The sequence below is a fragment of the Ochotona princeps genome, chromosome 22 (assembly GCF_030435755.1).
Source record: "Ochotona princeps isolate mOchPri1 chromosome 22, mOchPri1.hap1, whole genome shotgun sequence".
Classification (NCBI taxonomy): domain Eukaryota; kingdom Metazoa; phylum Chordata; class Mammalia; order Lagomorpha; family Ochotonidae; genus Ochotona; species Ochotona princeps.
Window position 1 is genome coordinate 3,077,529 of NC_080853.1, and position 17,451 is coordinate 3,094,979.

General features: G+C 56.8%; 1 protein-coding gene across 1 annotated transcript in view; it reads left to right on the forward strand.

Annotated features, from left to right (window-relative positions):
• BMP7 (bone morphogenetic protein 7) overlaps positions 1–14,689 on the forward strand; it is a 59,935-nt gene extending 45,246 nt beyond the window's left edge. The window contains exons 4-7 of the mRNA XM_004585917.2: positions 8,813–9,010; positions 13,305–13,381; positions 13,689–13,799; positions 14,475–14,689. Of these exons, the coding sequence (XP_004585974.1) occupies positions 8,813–9,010; positions 13,305–13,381; positions 13,689–13,799; positions 14,475–14,624 (536 nt within the window). The 3' untranslated portion in view covers positions 14,625–14,689. The remainder of the gene's footprint in view (positions 1–8,812; positions 9,011–13,304; positions 13,382–13,688; positions 13,800–14,474) is intronic.
• The last annotated feature ends 2,762 nt before the right edge of the window (positions 14,690–17,451 follow it).

The following is a 17,451-nucleotide window of genomic DNA, read 5'->3' on the forward strand; positions in this document are numbered from 1 at the left end:
CGCCCCACAAGTCCTGGCTCCAGACTCTCCCATTAGATGCCTCCCAGTGAGAGGTGCTGGCTGTGCTGGGAAGGCCAAGGTCATCGCACAGCTTGGAACACACACGCCAAGGCTGGACTGGCTGCAGAGGCCCAGTCCCTGCTGAGGCCCTCCTCCCAGGACTAACTCAGCATTGCAGCCTCAACACCCTCGAGGCAGCAGCACTGGAGCTATGGTCCTGTCGGGGGTGCAAGGAGCCTTACCCTGGGCAGCCCCTCGTAGCCACTGGGGTACATTGTTCCCACAGGCAGAGGGGTCCTCACGTGGCTGCAGGGACATGGGGTCTGACTCCTGTAGGGTCCTCATTTCCCCACCCAGACAATGGGTGCATGCATGATGGCCGTCTAGGCCAGCTGCCTTCATCCTAGCCGGTGGGCACACATACCATGCTTGGGAGGCCTGACTTTCCATGAGCCCCACATACCTGCAGCCTCAAAGCTCCAAGACCCCACAGAGCCCTCCTTTCCTTTCCATCTGGCCCCGGCGGGAGGTCTCAGGGTCAGAGGTGCCCTCCTGAGACCACCCGGGAAGCGTGGGAGGCGTGCGTGCCTTCCCTCTTCCCAGCTGCGGCCCTCCTGTGACTCACCCCTGCAGCACAGCTGGCTTCCGCTCTGGCTCCCTGTGCCCCCATGGCGGGGGAGGCAGGGAGTCCGGAAACTCCGCAGCACCTGCGGCTCATCATCTCCCCAGGGAGGGGGCGGCCCCCTGTCTGCACATCTCTTCCTAAGGAAGACTGAAGGACAGGCAGCACATGGCTGAGCTGCAGGGGCAGCTGTGTCCTGCACCCCACATGGGTGCTGGGGACTCAGGGCCAGCAGAACGCTGCCCAGGGGGTGGGGAGGGGCACTAGCGCAGGTAGAGAGGATGACTTTTCAGAAGGTGCCGGGCCCCAGGCCTGGTATACTCCATACTCCTGACATCACTGCTGGGGTTGCTGTGTGGTCCCCACATGAGCCCTTGCCAGCTGCACGGCTGTCACATCTCCAAGGTTGCACTCCAGGGAGCTGATGAGCTCCTGACTCTGGGGAAGAGTCTGGCCCCAGCCCCTCCCTCTGCAGGGAACTCAAACTCAGGGTGGGGCTGTTAGCTTGGGGAGCCCAGGACCCTGTTGATCCTTCTCCTGTCCTGGGAGGTGGTTTCCTACAGCACGGATCTTGGAAAACCCCAGGGCCTTCTCGCTGCAGGAAGAGAGTGTTGGAACGGCATCCTTTACACCCATGTTGATTCAGAGATGGACAGAATCCTGGTTTGATTGACAGTTGATTTCCTTTGACACTGAGGGGTTTTTTTGTTTTGTTTTGTTTTGTTTTGGTCCTCTGATTTTAAGGGACACCCACATGTTTCTACAGGTTTTTGGCCCTGGACCCTGCTTCTTGGGGAAGGAAGCAAGGTTGGGGCTCACCCTGGCACCACATCTCAGGGTCTGACACAGCTCATGGGGCCTCTTTGCCCTCTCTGGAAGCATTCCCTCCACAAGAACCTGTGTGCACCTGCTGTGGACAGGGTCTGTAACAGGTGCTGCAAGAACAGCTGGAAGGGAGAACAGACTCGCTGTGCCCATGTTGTGGGGCAGGGGTGGGGCCCTGTCAGGTGCTGTGAGAATGGGAGGCGCTTGTCGCTGTCCTGCTGATGATCCATCCGTGTCCTGGGCCACCCTTCTCCTCTTCCCTGCCCTCGCGGGCGTGACACGCACAGTCGTTTGCTGCCGGCACCTCGACTCCAGCATCTTACCCTGGCTCACAGGGTCCTTCTCCCCCTGATCTCAGAAGAAAGCCGCGTCCATCAGCCCCACTTGTCTGGCCCTGACTTTGGCTGCCCCGTCACACCTGCTTATTCAACCTGTCCTCACTCCAAGGCTATGGGCAGCTTCTCTCACATCCCATCATGGACAGCAGATACATGTGTGATTGGGGAGTCTGTGTGCCAAGATCCCCCTCAAGCATCTCTCCATGAGAGAGGGCTTGTCCCACTTCTTGGCCACCCTGGACTCAGTGGGTGGGATTACACTGTGTTTCGAGGCTCAGAGGCTGTGGACTGTCTCAGCAGGCTCCCCGGCTGGGGGAGGTCAGGCTCTGCCCCGTGGCGCCTGCGTAAACAGCCTGTAAAGCCGCCTGGCAGGCAAGCCCGCCCACGGTGCCGCTGCCTCCAAGGTGCCTTGGCTGCCGTGATTGCCTCACATCCTGTTTGTCCAGAGGCCGGAGATGGAGCGAGAGGGCCTGTTACTAGCAGCAAGGTTGGATCCTGCCAGGGCTGGTGGGCAGCGGTGGTGGTGAGCATGAGGCCGGTTCTGGGCGTTGGAGGCCATGCAGATGTCACGAGTGTTAACAGTGTCCTCGCTTGTCCCTCGGCCTGGGTCCATCGAGAGAAGTGGCTGGAAAGCATGTGTTTTCCACAATTAATGAGGAACATTCTTGCGCTGTGGGCCTCCAAGGGGCAGCCAATGGCCCCGGGCCTGGAAAACAAAGAAGCCGCAAGAGAGCCGGGAGGCTGCGCTCTCTGTGGGCGGCTTGTGTCCCTTCCTCTCTGCTCTCGGTGCCTTCCCAGGATTCGCTGGGCCCCACTGGGCTGGGTAAGCTGATTCTGCTGAGACCACCTGGGGGTGCCAGTGGGGTCTCCATGCACCAGCCACCCCTGTCCCCAGCTTACCTTCTGGCGCCTGCATGTGCTCACTCCCCTGGCCCTTGGAAGGCCTTTCCCGTCTCCACCTCTGGGTATCCTTGCCATTTTCAGCACCCAGAGGCCCTGCATCCATACCTGGGCATGCGCTCTGGGTCTTGGGATCCTTCCTGCTGACATCTGGCTGGACTCACTGGTGACGGTGCAGTGGTTAGATATGTGGGCTCTGTGCCTGCCCTGTGACCCAGCTGGCCAGGGTGCTTGGCTTCACACTTGTGCCACCACTTCCAGGTACAGTGCTGTCATTCCTACCTGGGGAGGTTACAGTGACGGGCAGGGCGTGGGACAGGCATCTGGCGTGGGGCACTCTCCTCTCGGGTTATTCATTTTTGCTGCAAACTGAGCATGATGAACGCAATGGCAGCTCATGTGGAGCATAACCGCATGGTGTCTCGGTTGATGGGCCGAGATACTCACTTGTACAACTCTGTCTTTTTTGCATCAAAATGCAGATGGTCGTGCCTGGGCTGTAATTTAAGAAGGTTTCATTTGCAGAAGCAGGCAGGGGTCTGGACGTGGCTGCGGACCGTGGTTTGCTCACCATTGGGCTGGAGGGTCAGTGGAGGTCAGGACTTGCCTGCTGTGGCTCTGTCATCCTGTGTGCTGGACCAAGGTCTGGAGCTTATCACGCTGCAGTCAGCCCAGTAGCTGGCCCCAGGTGTCCAGGCAAGGAAGAGGCAGGAGGAAGAAAGCCTGTGTCTTTGTGCACCTGCCTTCAACTGAGGCTCCTGTGGGATCTGGAATGGGCTGTTCCCAAAGCAGTAGGGGCCTGCTGCACAGCCTCCGAGGGTGGACGGAAGCCTGGGGAGCTGGAGGCAGGGCCTGCCTGCCAGGTGTGCACCTGGCGCACCTGCCTCATTCAGCTCTCCCCCACTTGGGCCTCAAGGCAGGGCCCCGTCAGGTGGTTTCCTGGGCCTCTCCAGGCTGTTGAACAGATGGCTCTGATGCCACAGCAGGGACTGAGCAGCACAAGTATACAAAGGGTGACTTACTCGTGCCTCATCAGGAAAATGACCAGAGCCCCATCTAAGATGTTTCCGAGCACTTCCTCAGCCCCCCAGACTGGACACAGCCAAATGTGCTTCCCCAGGAAACACAGGTTTTTCACATCCCTGAGAGTCCACTCAGTACTCAACAAGCATGACTGTGACATGTCACCACATGATCCCATCCCAGAGCCATCACTCAAGCTGGAAAAGGAGGGACAAGGTGCAGACTAGACAGACAACACTGGAGTGTTTAGAAGATGCACAGCTGTGGGGATGTCAGCTGGGTGTGCCTGAGGCTGGCATCTGGGCAAGGCATGACTGCCAAGCACAGCTTCTCCATCGGGACACACCCTGCGTGACAGGGAGGGCTGCTCTGTGTGTTGTTGGATGCTTACAACTTCCCTGGCTTCAACTCACTCAGTGTCAGTCACGGCTACCCAGCGACAGTCACCGCCACTGCCACCTGCCACCCGGGGAGCACGCCCTCCCTGGTTGAAAAGCCCAGCACGGAGCAATTGTTTGGGGGTGTAGGAGCTGCCCAGTGCCTGATGGGAATGGTGCTTGCGCAAAGCTGCACCTGTGCTGACGTGGGCTTGTGTGCCTTGCTTCATTGTGTGTTCATTTGTAAAAGGCAGAAAAATAAAAGTTAACCCTGTCAGGCAAGCTGGCAGGCAAGTCAAGAATCCCAGCAGAGAAGAAATTAATGACCCAACTTGTCCATACATTAGACCAGACACTGCCCACCCCACTCCCGGAGCAGAGGGCTCCCCCACCCCTAGCCCACCCTATCTGTCTCCACCCTAAGGAGGATTTCTTAGCAAATAAAATATGCCAGCTAGATATAAGTATTATTTCTTAAAATTTTCTTTTTTGAAAGAGTCACACACATATACACACAGGTCATTTCCCCAAGAAATAGTGTTATAACACATGCTCACAGCAGCCAGGCCAAGGCCGGGCTCGAGCTGGGAGCTGAGCATTGCACCTGGGACTCCACGGGGGTGACAGGGACCCCAGCACCTGGGCTGTCTGCTGCCTTAGCATTGCACCTGGGACTCCACGGGGGTGACAGGGACCCCAGCACCTGGGCTGTCTGCTGCGTTAGCAGAGGAGCCAAGACTCCAGTATGGGGTGTGGGTAATCCAAGCGCTGACTTGCTAAGTCACAACACCTGCCTTAAATTAGAATATTAGAATACAGGTAATTGCTCATTTTAACTATATCCCATTTATTGCAAACCTTTATCTAAAATTCAGATTTCAGCTTGGTATTCTTTTTTTGATTCATAAAATCTGGCAATTGGGAAGATCTTCAGATTTTTTTTAAGCTTACTATCAGCTACCATGTAAAACTTTCCCAGCTTTCCAAAGATGTGCATTTTGTATGTTTTGTCTTACTCCTTAGGCTAATTAATACCCTCTCTCAGTACTATGCCTTATACCGTGTTACCTCTACCCTTGGTATGATTCAAGTGAAACACAAGTACTTAGAAGAATTGACTGCACAGACTAGAGCTGAAATTGTCCGGCCCTCCGCACAGGCACTGGGTGCTGTGTGCACGCTTGTGTAGCAGCCTTCTCTCCCAAATATGCTTGTGCCAGTAGTGTGTGCTCTGCCCCTCTGCAGCCCATCCAGGGGCTTCCTGTCCATCATCCTCCCCAGAACCCTGGCTTGCTCAATTTCTTCTGGCTCTGAACTCGACTTGTTCGGACTTGGGGTAAAATTGGCGAGGGCAGCCTTTAGGCAGGAGGGGGCCATGTGTCTGGTTGATGAAGGGGATCGGCCCACGTGCATGTCACAAACAGGTCTATGTGGAATTACCCGTGCTTGTGTGTGGGTGCCAGCTGCATGGGGTGGGTGAATGCCTAAGGCCATGTGCTGGGTTTGATCTTCTGCTGTCACTGGTTTTGTTTTGCACTGTGCTGTGAATTCTGTGTCCACTCCCAGTGCCCAGGCATGTACAAGGGGCTGTTCCCCAAAATGAATTCTGAGTAGGGGATTCCTGTTTGCAGCCACGAGGTCACATAACCCCCAGCACTATAGGAGAAAGCTGGACTTGAGGGCAGGGGCTTACCCAGCTCAACGTCTTTTGCTCCATAGCATTCCAATGACCGTGGTTGAGTATTTGAACTTCCGAGGAGAGCCAGGCCGAAAAGAGGGCCGGTCGTGGGAGAGAGCCGGCCTTGTGGCCCTGAGCTTGCCAGTTCACTGTGGCTTGGTGCTCGCGTGGCTCCTGTCCCACGCTGAACAGCCTTCCACCCTACTTGGTTCCAACTATGTCAGTAGGCCTGCAAGGCAGTCCAGGAGGAGGCCTGGGCATGCGCAGAGCCCTGCAGTAGGCTGGCTGTGGCATGGTATTCCACAGGACAGCGTTCACGTCCTGCCTCTGCTGCTGGCTGGCTAAAGGTCTCAGTCCCCCAGAGTCTTGCTGCTTTTTCGAGAATGAAGTCCTGGGATGTTCACCCTCCGGGGCTGGGTTGAGCACAGGATGGTCTGCTGTCGGCAGTGCATTTAGTAGGTCATCATCAAGAGCCCCCGACGTCACCTGGAAGGCTGGGGCAGAGCTGCCTGTGGTACAGTGGGGCTGGCTACCCAGTCAGAGGGGATAGCTACATCCCCAGTTCCCAGATGAAGACACTGGGGCACTGCTGGAAGCCTCACTTCTCTCAGGCCACACACCCAATAACAGGTGCAGGTTTGCACCTCAATATCCTCTTCCTTCCCTGGACGTGGTTGTTCCAGCTCCTGCGAGAGCAAGGCAGATACCCTGGCCCAGAGGTGCAGAGGGGCTGTTGGCAGAGCCGGGCTCTCCAGTTTCTGGATCAGCATCAGGCTTCCAGGCCAGGCATTTTTATTTTACCCTAAAAGCCTTCCAAGGGGAAACACAATTCCTGGGGCTCAGCTTTAATGGGTTCTTTTATAGAATCGTGCAAATTATGGACTGATGAACTCAAAGAAACCCCGCACAAGAATGCAGGAAAGCCCAATGCTAACAGGGGAAATAGCATAGCAGGGGGGAATTTGTTTTAAATGTTAATTGGTGAAAAACCGAGGTGAAGCCCCAGTGTGACTCTAGTCTTGGAGGCTGGCTGTCTTGACTTCTGGCCCATCTGGGGGGCTCCAGGTGAAGTTGGTTCCAGATGTGGCCCCCCCCACAAGGCATGGCTGCTACTGGCCACCAGCCCTACTCACTGGCCCCGCTCCCTGAGCCAGGATGTCCTGACTGTACTGGTTAGACATCCTGGCTCAGTTAGCCTCGTCTGGCCTCAGATTCTGCTTGTGGCTTCTCACTGGGTAGATGGGTCACTCAGGCTCTCTGGGCTTGTTCTGTTGTGAGGCACAGGCTTTGGAATACTCCTCGACACAATATGAAACATGTTTTCCAATGGCTCATCATTGCCAAAGGGATGGATGGATGGACGGATGGATGGGAGGTCAGATGGGTAGATGGATGGATGAATGGAGAGATGGGGTGGATGGATAGATGAAGAGGTGGGTAGATGGATGGACAAATGGCTGAATCTGTGGACAGAGTCCCTTCTTGGCCTCACTGGCAGAACACGGCATAGACTGTTCCCTCCACTGCCTCCTGGGTCTCTGGGACCCTACATCCTCCTGATGTCCCCTTCCTCCTACCCAAGCTCCATCCTGGTCTTTCAGTACTGGGCACTGCTGTGCAGTTGTAGCCATGTTGGCCTGACCTCCCTGACATCTGAGACACCTGGACCCCGCCCTCAACTGCCTGTCCAGCAACCTGCTTCTCCCATGTGAGCCGGCTCAGCCTCCCATCTTCAAACCCCATCTCCCTGAGGACGCCCATGTGCACATTCTTTGGCCAGACCACTGCTTTCCTGGAGCACTGCTGGAAGCTGCATTTGCTCTGTGACAGATGTAGGCTTTGGAGCCCAGGAAGTGTGGCCTGGAACCTGCTTACTGTTTCTGCAGGCCTACCAAGCATGGGCTCTGGATGCCCTGCAAGGGTCCTTGGGCGTCAGAGAGGTTTTCCAATTATGGCTGTAGAACCAACGTGGACTTGGTTGGCTGATTTGCTTCCCCACCTTGGTCAACTCTCCTCCCTATCCGCCACCCCCTTTCTCAGTCCCATGGGACCCTCTCTGCAAATCTGATCAATTTCCTTTCAAAATCTACCCAGAATTCATCCTGGGCCTGTTCAAGGCTATGTCAGTTGTTCTTTGGTTACCCAGGACTTCACTGGGTGAAGGGCTCACATCTCATTTCTCAGTGTCCTTTGAGTCCATAATTACTTCAAAACTAAGAGTTAACAGCAGAATAAAGTCTCAAGGTACATTTCTAAAGGCACTGTGATCATTTCTCTCTGACCTCATTCCAGCCTTGCTCCGGTACCATGGGGTCTGATATCCCTACTTCCGACTCAACTCTTGCTATCCATCTCCAGGGGGCAGCCAGAGGTGGTCCCTGCCCTCGCAGCATCCTTGGGAAGTCACGTCCCAAGTCTCAATGACAGGGCCCATGTGCTACAGCATGAGTTTGGCTATACTTCTAATAGCCAGATGCTCAATTTCTTCATCAAGACACATCCTGGGGCTCTGGGTAGATGTGGGTTCTAGGGATATGAACCAAGCCAGTTAACAACCCTCAGGAGATACCTGCTGGGATCTGAGACTGCCCCTGCCAGCTGCCTTCCTTACCCCCATCATCCCTCCGCCCCCGCTGCCTCCTCGCTCTTCCCCCGCCTCAAGTGCTCACAAGGCCCCTGTGTGGTCAGCTGGGTCCTTGGCCATGGTCCCCACCTTCCTTGGCGTGAAGCAGGGTTATGTGTCCACCCTTTGAAAGGAGGTGGGTTAGACTTGGATCTCACTATCCTGAGACTGTCTGGCTCAGTGTGGCTCCCTGTCCCTCCCTAGTTCTGTGTTGCTCTGCACACGTTTGTGTCCTTGTGGGATCCCTGCCGGAAGCACGGGAGCCTGGAGAATAGGTGTTCCTCGTTCTGTGGTCAGCTGCATTCCCTGTGCCTTCAGCAGCTCCTGGCCCTGCTGGGTGGCCAGTGTGCATGTGTGGACGTGTGATGAGGTATGTACAGCCTTCCCCTAACTGCTCTTTGTTGCTCTTAACTGTTTCCGCTCTAGGGCAGAGCATCAACCCCAAGTTGGCAGGCCTGGTCGGGCGGCACGGGCCCCAGAACAAGCAGCCCTTCATGGTGGCGTTCTTCAAGGCCACGGAGGTCCACTTGCGAAGCATCCGCTCCACAGGGGGCAAGCAGCGCAGCCAGAACCGCTCCAAGCCACCCAAGAACCAGGAGGCGCTGAGGGTGACCAATGTGGCGGGTATGACACAAGGCCCTGACACCTGGAGGAGGAGGGCTTGGAAATCTGTGCAGGGGCTCCCCAGGCAGGACCAGCAGAAAGCAAGGTCCCCACCGCCCCTCCTGCTCAGAGCTCACCATCTTCATTCTGTAGAAACAGTGCACTCATTTGAAACACAAGGAGCAAACCCTTGGTCATGTGTTGGCCACACAATGTGAAGGAGGCCTGTGGGGGGAGATTGCACTGGGATGCCTTGGGAGGAAGAAGAGGAGTTGCGAAGCAGCTGACGCCTGTGGCAGATTCTAGCACCTGCTAAATGTGGCTGGGAGGGCTTTCTGGTACCTGTTTTGGGGGGATATGTTAAGGTTTGCTTTACTGTAATTTTCAATTAAAAAGGTAACTTGTCATTGCACACAGTTCCAGGATGAACACAGGCAGAGCTTGGCAGCACATGTGCCCTGTAGTTCTTTCTTTTGTAAGATTTGGTTGATTTATTTGGAAGGCAGAGTGACCAAAAGAAAGGACACAAAGACACACACCCCATTTCACTCCCCAAATGGTTGCACCAGCCAGGGCTGAGCCAGGTGGAAGCCTGGATCCCAGAACTGCAATTGGGACCTAATGTGGGTGGGTAGGGGACCAAGGACTTGCGTCATCCTCTGCTGCTTTCCCATGCACATTAACAGAAAGTTAGACTGGAAATGGAGCAGCCAGGAGTTGAACCTATGCTCCAAGATGGGTGCCGTTGTCACTGAAAGCAGTCTGACACACTGCGCCGCCATGTGGGCCAGGCTGTGTAGTTCTTGAGTCTCCTGTTGTACAGAGGGTGCAGGGAGCTGGTCCGAGAGCACAGAGCAAGCCTGTAGCAGCCCGGGGATGGGTACCCCGAGCCCGGGCAGTCCTTTGTACTCCATCAGCCTCCCCACAACCCTGGGGGCTGGTTCTGATTCTGCTGAGGCTTGGCGGGATGTGGTCCTTCCCCAGCAGACCAACTGGGCACTTGGATGCCCCTGGTGGCCTGAGATTGCTAGGTTGCATTCAGATCTTGAGTTTAGGGGCCAAGGCATGGGCACAGCCTTCCTGCACCAGGGTCAGCTGAGGCCTCCTCCCCCAGCACCTGTCTCGTGCTCTGTAAGGGTCAGTGCCCCCATTTGTCCGAGATGCATTTGATTCTCCCTGGGGACTGGAGATAAGGCTTTCAGTAAATTACTGCCTCCCCACAGTCTGCTTCCCAGGGGACTACACAGACGAGCAGCCGGATCAAGGCTGTCCTGTGTGTGGCTCTCCACATCTGTCACCCCTGGTTCAGGGAATGGCCACCTGGGGCTCTTCGTCCTGATTCCTGGGAAGCTGTTTGAGAACGAGCAGAATAACAGCCCTGAGACGTATCTCCATGCTCATCTGTGGAGCCTGTGAACACGCTGCCGTACCGGGCAAGGCAGAGTTAAGGCTGCCCGTGGAGAGTTGGCTTTCAGCTGACCTTGAAATCAGCTCTGGTCACCCAGGCTGATCCAGGTGATCCTGAAGTCTGGTATCTTTCTCGGAGAGCACAGTTGCTCCCCGTGATCAGAGATGTGAGGGTGCTGGGTGCTATTCTGCTGGCTGAGGCGACAATGGGGTCCTCCAGATGAGGAAGGTGGGCAGGCTCTCTCCCCTGAGCCCCCTGACGCTACTGTCACCCAGTGTTGCCCAGGCCTCGGGTGGGTTCGGAGGCAGCTCCTGATCCTGCCCATGGGTTCCAGCTGAACCTGAGGCAGGGTGGGTCTGGGCACCAACCAGCTTAGCCAGTCACAGGGGGCCCTATGCTGGCTCCAGCTCGCACCACCTTGCCTGGCATCTGCCTCTTTGCTGGGTGGGTCTGCTCCCTGGCCCTGCTGCACGTTCTAAAGCCCACCTGGAAGTTTGCTTTCTTAGGGCAGTGCTGAGGCCTAGGCCCTGGGCTTAGCTTCGCCAGCCTTGCCTGCGTGGGAGGGTGCACACATACGCTATGCCATTTGAAGCGCTCCCAGCCAGGAATCCTGCTGCGGGGCTACACAGGTTGATGACGCTGGCTTGGTGGGTGTCTGTGCCGGGCAGGGGACACGTGTCCCAGCCTGTGCTGCCACCCTCGCCCCGGCCCTACCCCAGATCCACTCAGGTGATGGCTCAGGCTCTAGAAACTGCGGCCCTTGCCTCCCTTTGGAGCCAAAGTCCTTGTGACCAACGGGCCAGCCAGCTGAGCGCGGGGGCGGCAGCACAGGCAGAGTGCAGGCTGGGACTTGCTGGCCACCCGGGCAGGTCTTGGAGGGAGGTGGAGGAAGCAGCCTCTGGCTTCACTTCCTGCTCACCTGCTCTCTGTTGTGGGTGGGTGGGGCTGAGGAGGTTTGTGCCAGCTCCCTTTCCTTGCTTTGCCAACGGACACGAGCCCACTGAGACACAGGCGTTCTGGCCTGGTTCTGCTGGGACAGCCACGAGCCGAGGTCTGGCAGGGCCGGGTGGCAACGTCCAGGCTCCCAGCAGGTCTGCAAGCAGCTTCGTGGGCTGCTGTCTGCCCCAGTCTGCTGGGCTTCAGCTTGGACGTTGAGCCTTGCAAGGCTTCTAGACTGGGTGTGGGAGACACTTGGGTACCTGAGCCGGGCCCTGGGGTGGGCTGTCCCTACTCTACCATCCCCCTGCTGCGTCCTCCTCCCATTGTAACTTCCTCACGTCGAGTGAGCAGCTTTTTTAGGACTGTGGGAACTGTAGATTTGTTTGTTTTGTTTTTAAGATTTATTTATTTCAAGGGCCTGTCCAATGGTTCAACTGACTAATTCTCTACCTCCAAGCTCCAGTATCCCACAGGGACACCGGTTTGTGTCCTGGCTGCTGCATCTCCCATCCAGCATGTGGCCTGGATCCTTCTGTCTCTCCTTCTCTCTGTAAATCTGTCTTTCTAATAATAATAAATAAATCTTTAAAAAAAAAGATATCCATTTGAAAGAGTTATAGAGAGGGAGGGAGAGACAGAGTGATCTTCCATCTGCTGGTTCAGTCTTCAAATGACTGCAAAGGAAAGGACTACGCTGATCCAAGCCTGGGAACCAGGAGCTTCTTCCACGTGGGTGCAGGGACCAAAGGTCTTGGGCTGTCCTCCACTGCTCTCCCAGGCCATTGGAAGAGAGCTGGACTGGAAATGGAGCAGTTGGGACTAGAACCCATACCTGTACGGGATGCCAGCATTGCAGGCATAGGACTAGTTTGCTATGTCATCACACCAGTCCCTGCAGGCACTGTTGCCCACAGCCCCATTCCCCTGCTGTACTGTGGGTGCCTGTCCTGCCCTGGGCCTCCAGTGGCAGGGAATGGGCTCATGGCTTAGGCCTGAGGCTCTGACATTGCCTGGGGAGGGGAAGAGGCTGCCAGGAGGCCATCCCCGCACTCCCTGAGAGAGGGCAACTGGGCACACCTGGCAGGGCTGGTGGGCAGGGCTAGCCTCTGTGTGCCTCTGCCCTCACCCGTGCCCGCCCTGCCTTAGCGGGTCTTAGCAGCATGGCCAGAGACCAGGCCTTGCCCCTGCTGTTGTGTGCCTGTATGTTCATGCTGCCGACAAGGGGGCACACCAGGCTTGTGGCAGCCAGTGGTGACATCACAAGGCCTCTTGGCAGAGGTGGCCTTGGAAGGAAGGCTTGACTGCTACCTGATGCAGACATGCAGAGATGACGGGAAGGGACAGCCGAGGGCATCTCAGGTGGAGAGAAGACTGGTGGGTAAGGGAGAAGCCAGTGCCAGTTGCTATGCTGTGTGTCCATATGCACACAGATTTGTGTGTGTGAAAGAGGCAGGTATTACAGCAGGCTTGCAGCTGTGCAGTCCCTGACCTAAACACTGATAGCCCGTGTCCCCACTGGAAAATGCCAGGGTGTCCCTCCTCATTCCTCAGAGAGACCTCAGGAGTGTTCGTCTAGGTCAGTGGCATTGCACTCCCAGGCTCCTCATTTCTTCTTGATGGTCATGGCGGAGGGACCTTGACTGACCGCCCACAGGGGTGGCCTGGGGGCCACCAGGCAGGGGGAGCAGGGGCTGATCCCTGCCAGCAGCGCCCCTGCTGCCGGCAGGGGTGGGGGGGCACGTGGGTGGGGAGCAAATCTGGGCAGGTGATGACATTCCGACACGTATGCGTCTCACAGACACCCACAGGAGGACCCAGGAGGGGCTGTGAGCCAGGACTCGGTGCGAGCAGGGCAGGCACTAGGCCAGGCATTGGTCTGAAGCCGCTCCCCAGGAGGGCTGTTACACAGAGGGAGCCTGACCTGTGTCTTTTTCCTCCTTGGGTTCTGCTTCTTGGCCTCGTCCTCAGAAAACAGCAGCAGTGACCAGAGGCAGGCGTGTAAGAAGCATGAGCTGTATGTCAGCTTCCGCGACCTGGGCTGGCAGGTAAGGGGTGTCTTGTGCAGGCTGGCGCGTCCTGCCTGGCAGAAGCCACTGGTTCCAGTCCCACACCGGGCCCTGCCTGTGGTGCTGCCAGGAGCCACAGCACGAGGGGGCCATCATGGCACATCTGCTGTGTTCGTTACTATGTTCCGCGTGTGCTAGATCCCTTGCTCAGCAAGTGTGGCTGAACCTTTGCCCTCTGATTTTGGGCCCGCATGGTGGTGCCTGGCCACAGGGGGACGTTGACGGTGAGGGCACCTTGTGCGGGGCAAGGCCTGCGACGGGCCTCACACTGTCCTGCCTGCTGCAGGACTGGATCATCGCGCCTGAGGGCTACGCCGCCTACTACTGCGAGGGGGAGTGCGCCTTCCCACTCAACTCCTACATGAATGCCACCAACCACGCCATCGTGCAGACCCTGGTAGGTGGCATGGGGTCAGCTGAGCGCAGGCTGGGCTGCAGAGCCCCTCAGATGCGCCTCGGGGGGCAGGGGGGAAGGTTAGATTGACAGCTGGCCCGAGGCCGCTGTGTGAATTTCATGGGCATCCTTGCACGATTTTTTTTTTTAAATCACATTTTGTGCATTAATTGGCATAAGGATGCATATGGTCTTGACTGGGGTTCTTGTTGTATAAGAAGCTGAACAGCTCCCGGAGCTCCTAGGAGCTCATGGGAGGGGCGGGCCTGCCCTGTGTCAGTGTGGGGTCTGTTGTCTTTGGCTGAGGGGTGTGTTCACCCCTCCTCAGTCGTGGCCTCCCCACCCCCACACCTGGAGGACCTGAGGAGCAGCCTGTCCCCACAGGGACAGCCTGTTGGCTCCCCATTGGCGCTCTCGTGACCCCTGCAAACATCTGAGTTTGCTCGCCTCTCTGCCTCCCTCTATACCTGTCGTCCGGCACGGGGCCTGGTGGGCAGGGGTCAAGAACACCGCCTGAGGGAAGCCACTGGGTCCCACTTGCCTGACTGCTTTAGCCGCTTCCCCCTCTGAAGCAGCCAGCACCCCCACTCAGCTCCCGTAGTGTGCTGTCTGTGTCACCTGCGGTCCCTGTGCCCCAGCTGTAAGCATGGCTCACTGACTACATCTGCCATGTTCCAGGTCCACTTCATCAACCCGGACACAGTGCCCAAGCCCTGCTGCGCGCCCACCCAGCTCAACGCCATCTCCGTCCTCTACTTTGACGACAGCTCCAATGTCATCCTGAAGAAATACAGAAACATGGTGGTGCGGGCCTGTGGTTGCCACTAGGCCCCCACACTGCCCCGGGGGGGGGCAGACCTGAGGGGACCGCGTCTTCCCATTCTCCCAGGGCCCTTGCCCAATGTCTCCCATGGCCTGGTGCCCCCACCACCTGCTTGGGCCAGGAGCTAGCTGACCACCTGTCTCCACAAGGCCTGCCCCAGCGCCCTGCAACTGCATACGTGAGAACGTTGAAGAACAGGAGCCTCCACCACTTTGCATCTGGTTGGTGCTGTGGGTGGCGTCCCCTGGGCAAGACCCTACAAGCTGCCGCGGGCCACGTGGGGCAGGAAGAATTCCCGGTTGACCAGATTGCACGGCTGCGGCCACTGGCTGTGCAGTGCAGAGCTGTGCATGGACTCGTCCCAGAGGGAACAGCACCGCTCAGCCAAGGCCTCCAGCAGGCAGGAAGGGGGTGTGGCCAGGGGGCACGTCGTTTTGTCTGCTGTAAGGGAAGCCTGACGTTAGACGTTCCTGTACTAAACGTCACAATAAAGCCAGTGGGTGGAAATGGTTAAGTTGTCACAGATCTGTTTCCCTGACCCCATTTCTTGGTGTGTCCTTATTTCATAAACAAGCATGGCTGGCGGAAGGCAGAGAGGCGTTCTTCCCAGTCCCGTTCTAGGGTAGAGCTAAACCTGAGGGGAGGAGGGGGTGTTTGCCTGGATGCACCCCCAAAGCCAGAGTTTGGTGAGGAAGGGAAGAGGGCGAGTGTTGACTTGAGGGGGATGTGTGTTATGTGTAATGGCCCGAGAAGCTAGTACCTGGCTGTCCAGTCCTCCCTGGGCCAGGCTGTGACCTGCGTGCAGCTGAAGCTGGAGGACCAAAGCCCCTCAGTAGGAAGGGGTGAACATGCTGAATGCTCCAGAAGCTTCTGGGGCTGGGCCACATCCACAGACTCCTGGGAAGGGGTCTGGCTGACCATGTGGCTCCCTGAAGTCAGAGAGAGGCAACGTGGTGGGGAGTGGCAGGAGTGCAGGGCCCGCAGGACTTGGATCACAGCAGAAGGTTCTAGAAGCTGTCCCAAGGACAGCTGCCCAACCAAGTAACCTGACTTGGTGATGGCATTTCTGAGCCTGTTGGGTTCAGGCAGCTTCCAGTTGCAAACAGAACAGTCACAGGAGGGTGGCCACCCCCGTGTCAGTGGAGAGAACGAGGTAGTCTGGGCAGGACGGTGGCCCTGCGGGAGGAGTGCTGGGAGCGTTTGCTGGTGCCCTGACTCTCCTTTTTCTTCTTCAGTAGCGTGGGCCACAACCCTCCCTGGCCCTGGGCGTTTCAGGGAGAGTATTTATTGGTTGGGTTTAGTTTGTTGGCAAACACGGAGCATGGCATGTGGCAGATTCCCGATGCTCAGCTCTTAACCACACTGGTTGGCATCCCGTGTGTGTGCAAAACTGTGAGTCGCTGCTGCACAACAGAGAAATGGTTTCTTTGCGTCAAAGCCTGTTGAGCTTGTACTCCTCCCTCCTTGTCTTCCTTTTTAAGACAGTTAAGTGATGGTTCGCCACATGTACCCAGGATGCACAAGCAAAAAAGTCTATGCAGAGATAAGTGGCAGAGGGATTGATGAACAGAAAAAGGGCACATTTGCCCCAGGGTCTCAAGCTTGTGTGTCTGTGTGTCTGTGCATGTTGTGTGTGCTGTGTGTGTTTGTGTGTGTTGCGTCTGTGTTCTGTGCATGTCTGTGTGTGTTTGTGTGTGTTGTGTGTATCTATATGTGTCTGTGCTATGTGTGTGTGTATTGTGCATGTCTGGATGTGCTGTGTGTGCCATGCTTGTCTGTATGCTGTGTGTCTGTTCATATTGTGGGTTTCTGTGTGTGTGTGAGTGTGCTGTCTAGGTATATTGTATGTGTATGTGTCTTCATATTGTGGATTTCTGTGTCTGTATGTACTGTGTGTGTATGTTCATATTGTTGGTTTCTCTGTGCTGTGTGGGTCTGTGTGTCAGACGTGTCTGTGTTGTGCGTGTTTCTGTGTGTTGTGAGCGCTTGCCCCAGCTGCTGGGTGCTATGCACTGTGAGCTAACTGCTCCCCACCCTGGCACTGGGTTGGAGCAGACGCGCTGGCCAGTGTTTGGTGCATCTGTTTAGGGCTGCACGCAGGAGAGATGGAACCAAATAGCAAATGTGAACTTGGTAGGCTCCACTACAAAGCTCCTTGATTGAATTACAGTACAGCTGTCAGCAGCTGTTTCAAAGCGGCAGGGGGTAGATGCACTGTGTTTACTGCGAGCATAGCTGAGCGATTCAGTCATCCCAATAAACCAGAGGCAGAAGGGAAAGGGAAAAGGGGGGGAGGGGAGAGGAGATGCGGACACCCGCACTTGAACACCACGTAAGGCCGAGTTCGTCCGTCCGGTGCAGATTGCATGGGCAGTCTGGGGCCTCCCCTGGAGCCTGGCCCTGCATGGGAAGGCCGAGGGCAGACCTGGGGATGGTGACCAGGGCTGAGGCCGCCCGGCACTCAGAGCAGCACTTGCCAGGCCGCGGACAGCTGCGCTCAGGCTCCTTGGTGCTTTGAAGCGGCCGCGGAGGTCACTCAAGGGCTGCCGTTCGGACTGCAGCCGGGCCTTGGCCACACTGCTGGCCAGCTCTCTGCGCCTCCGACGACGCAGCCTCCCAAACAAGCTCCCGCCCTGCAATCTCCAAGCCCTCCTGTCACTGTACTGATGTGCTTCCAACTTTTGTTCTCCTTTCCAGGCTGCAGACCAGAGCGGCAAACCAGAGGCCCACATGCGGCTGCAGACGCACTTGCTCGCCCGGCGTGGTGTTCATAACATTTTTTTTTTTTAATGAGTTCTTTGCCAGCATGTTTTCTGAAGAATCAGAAGAGCC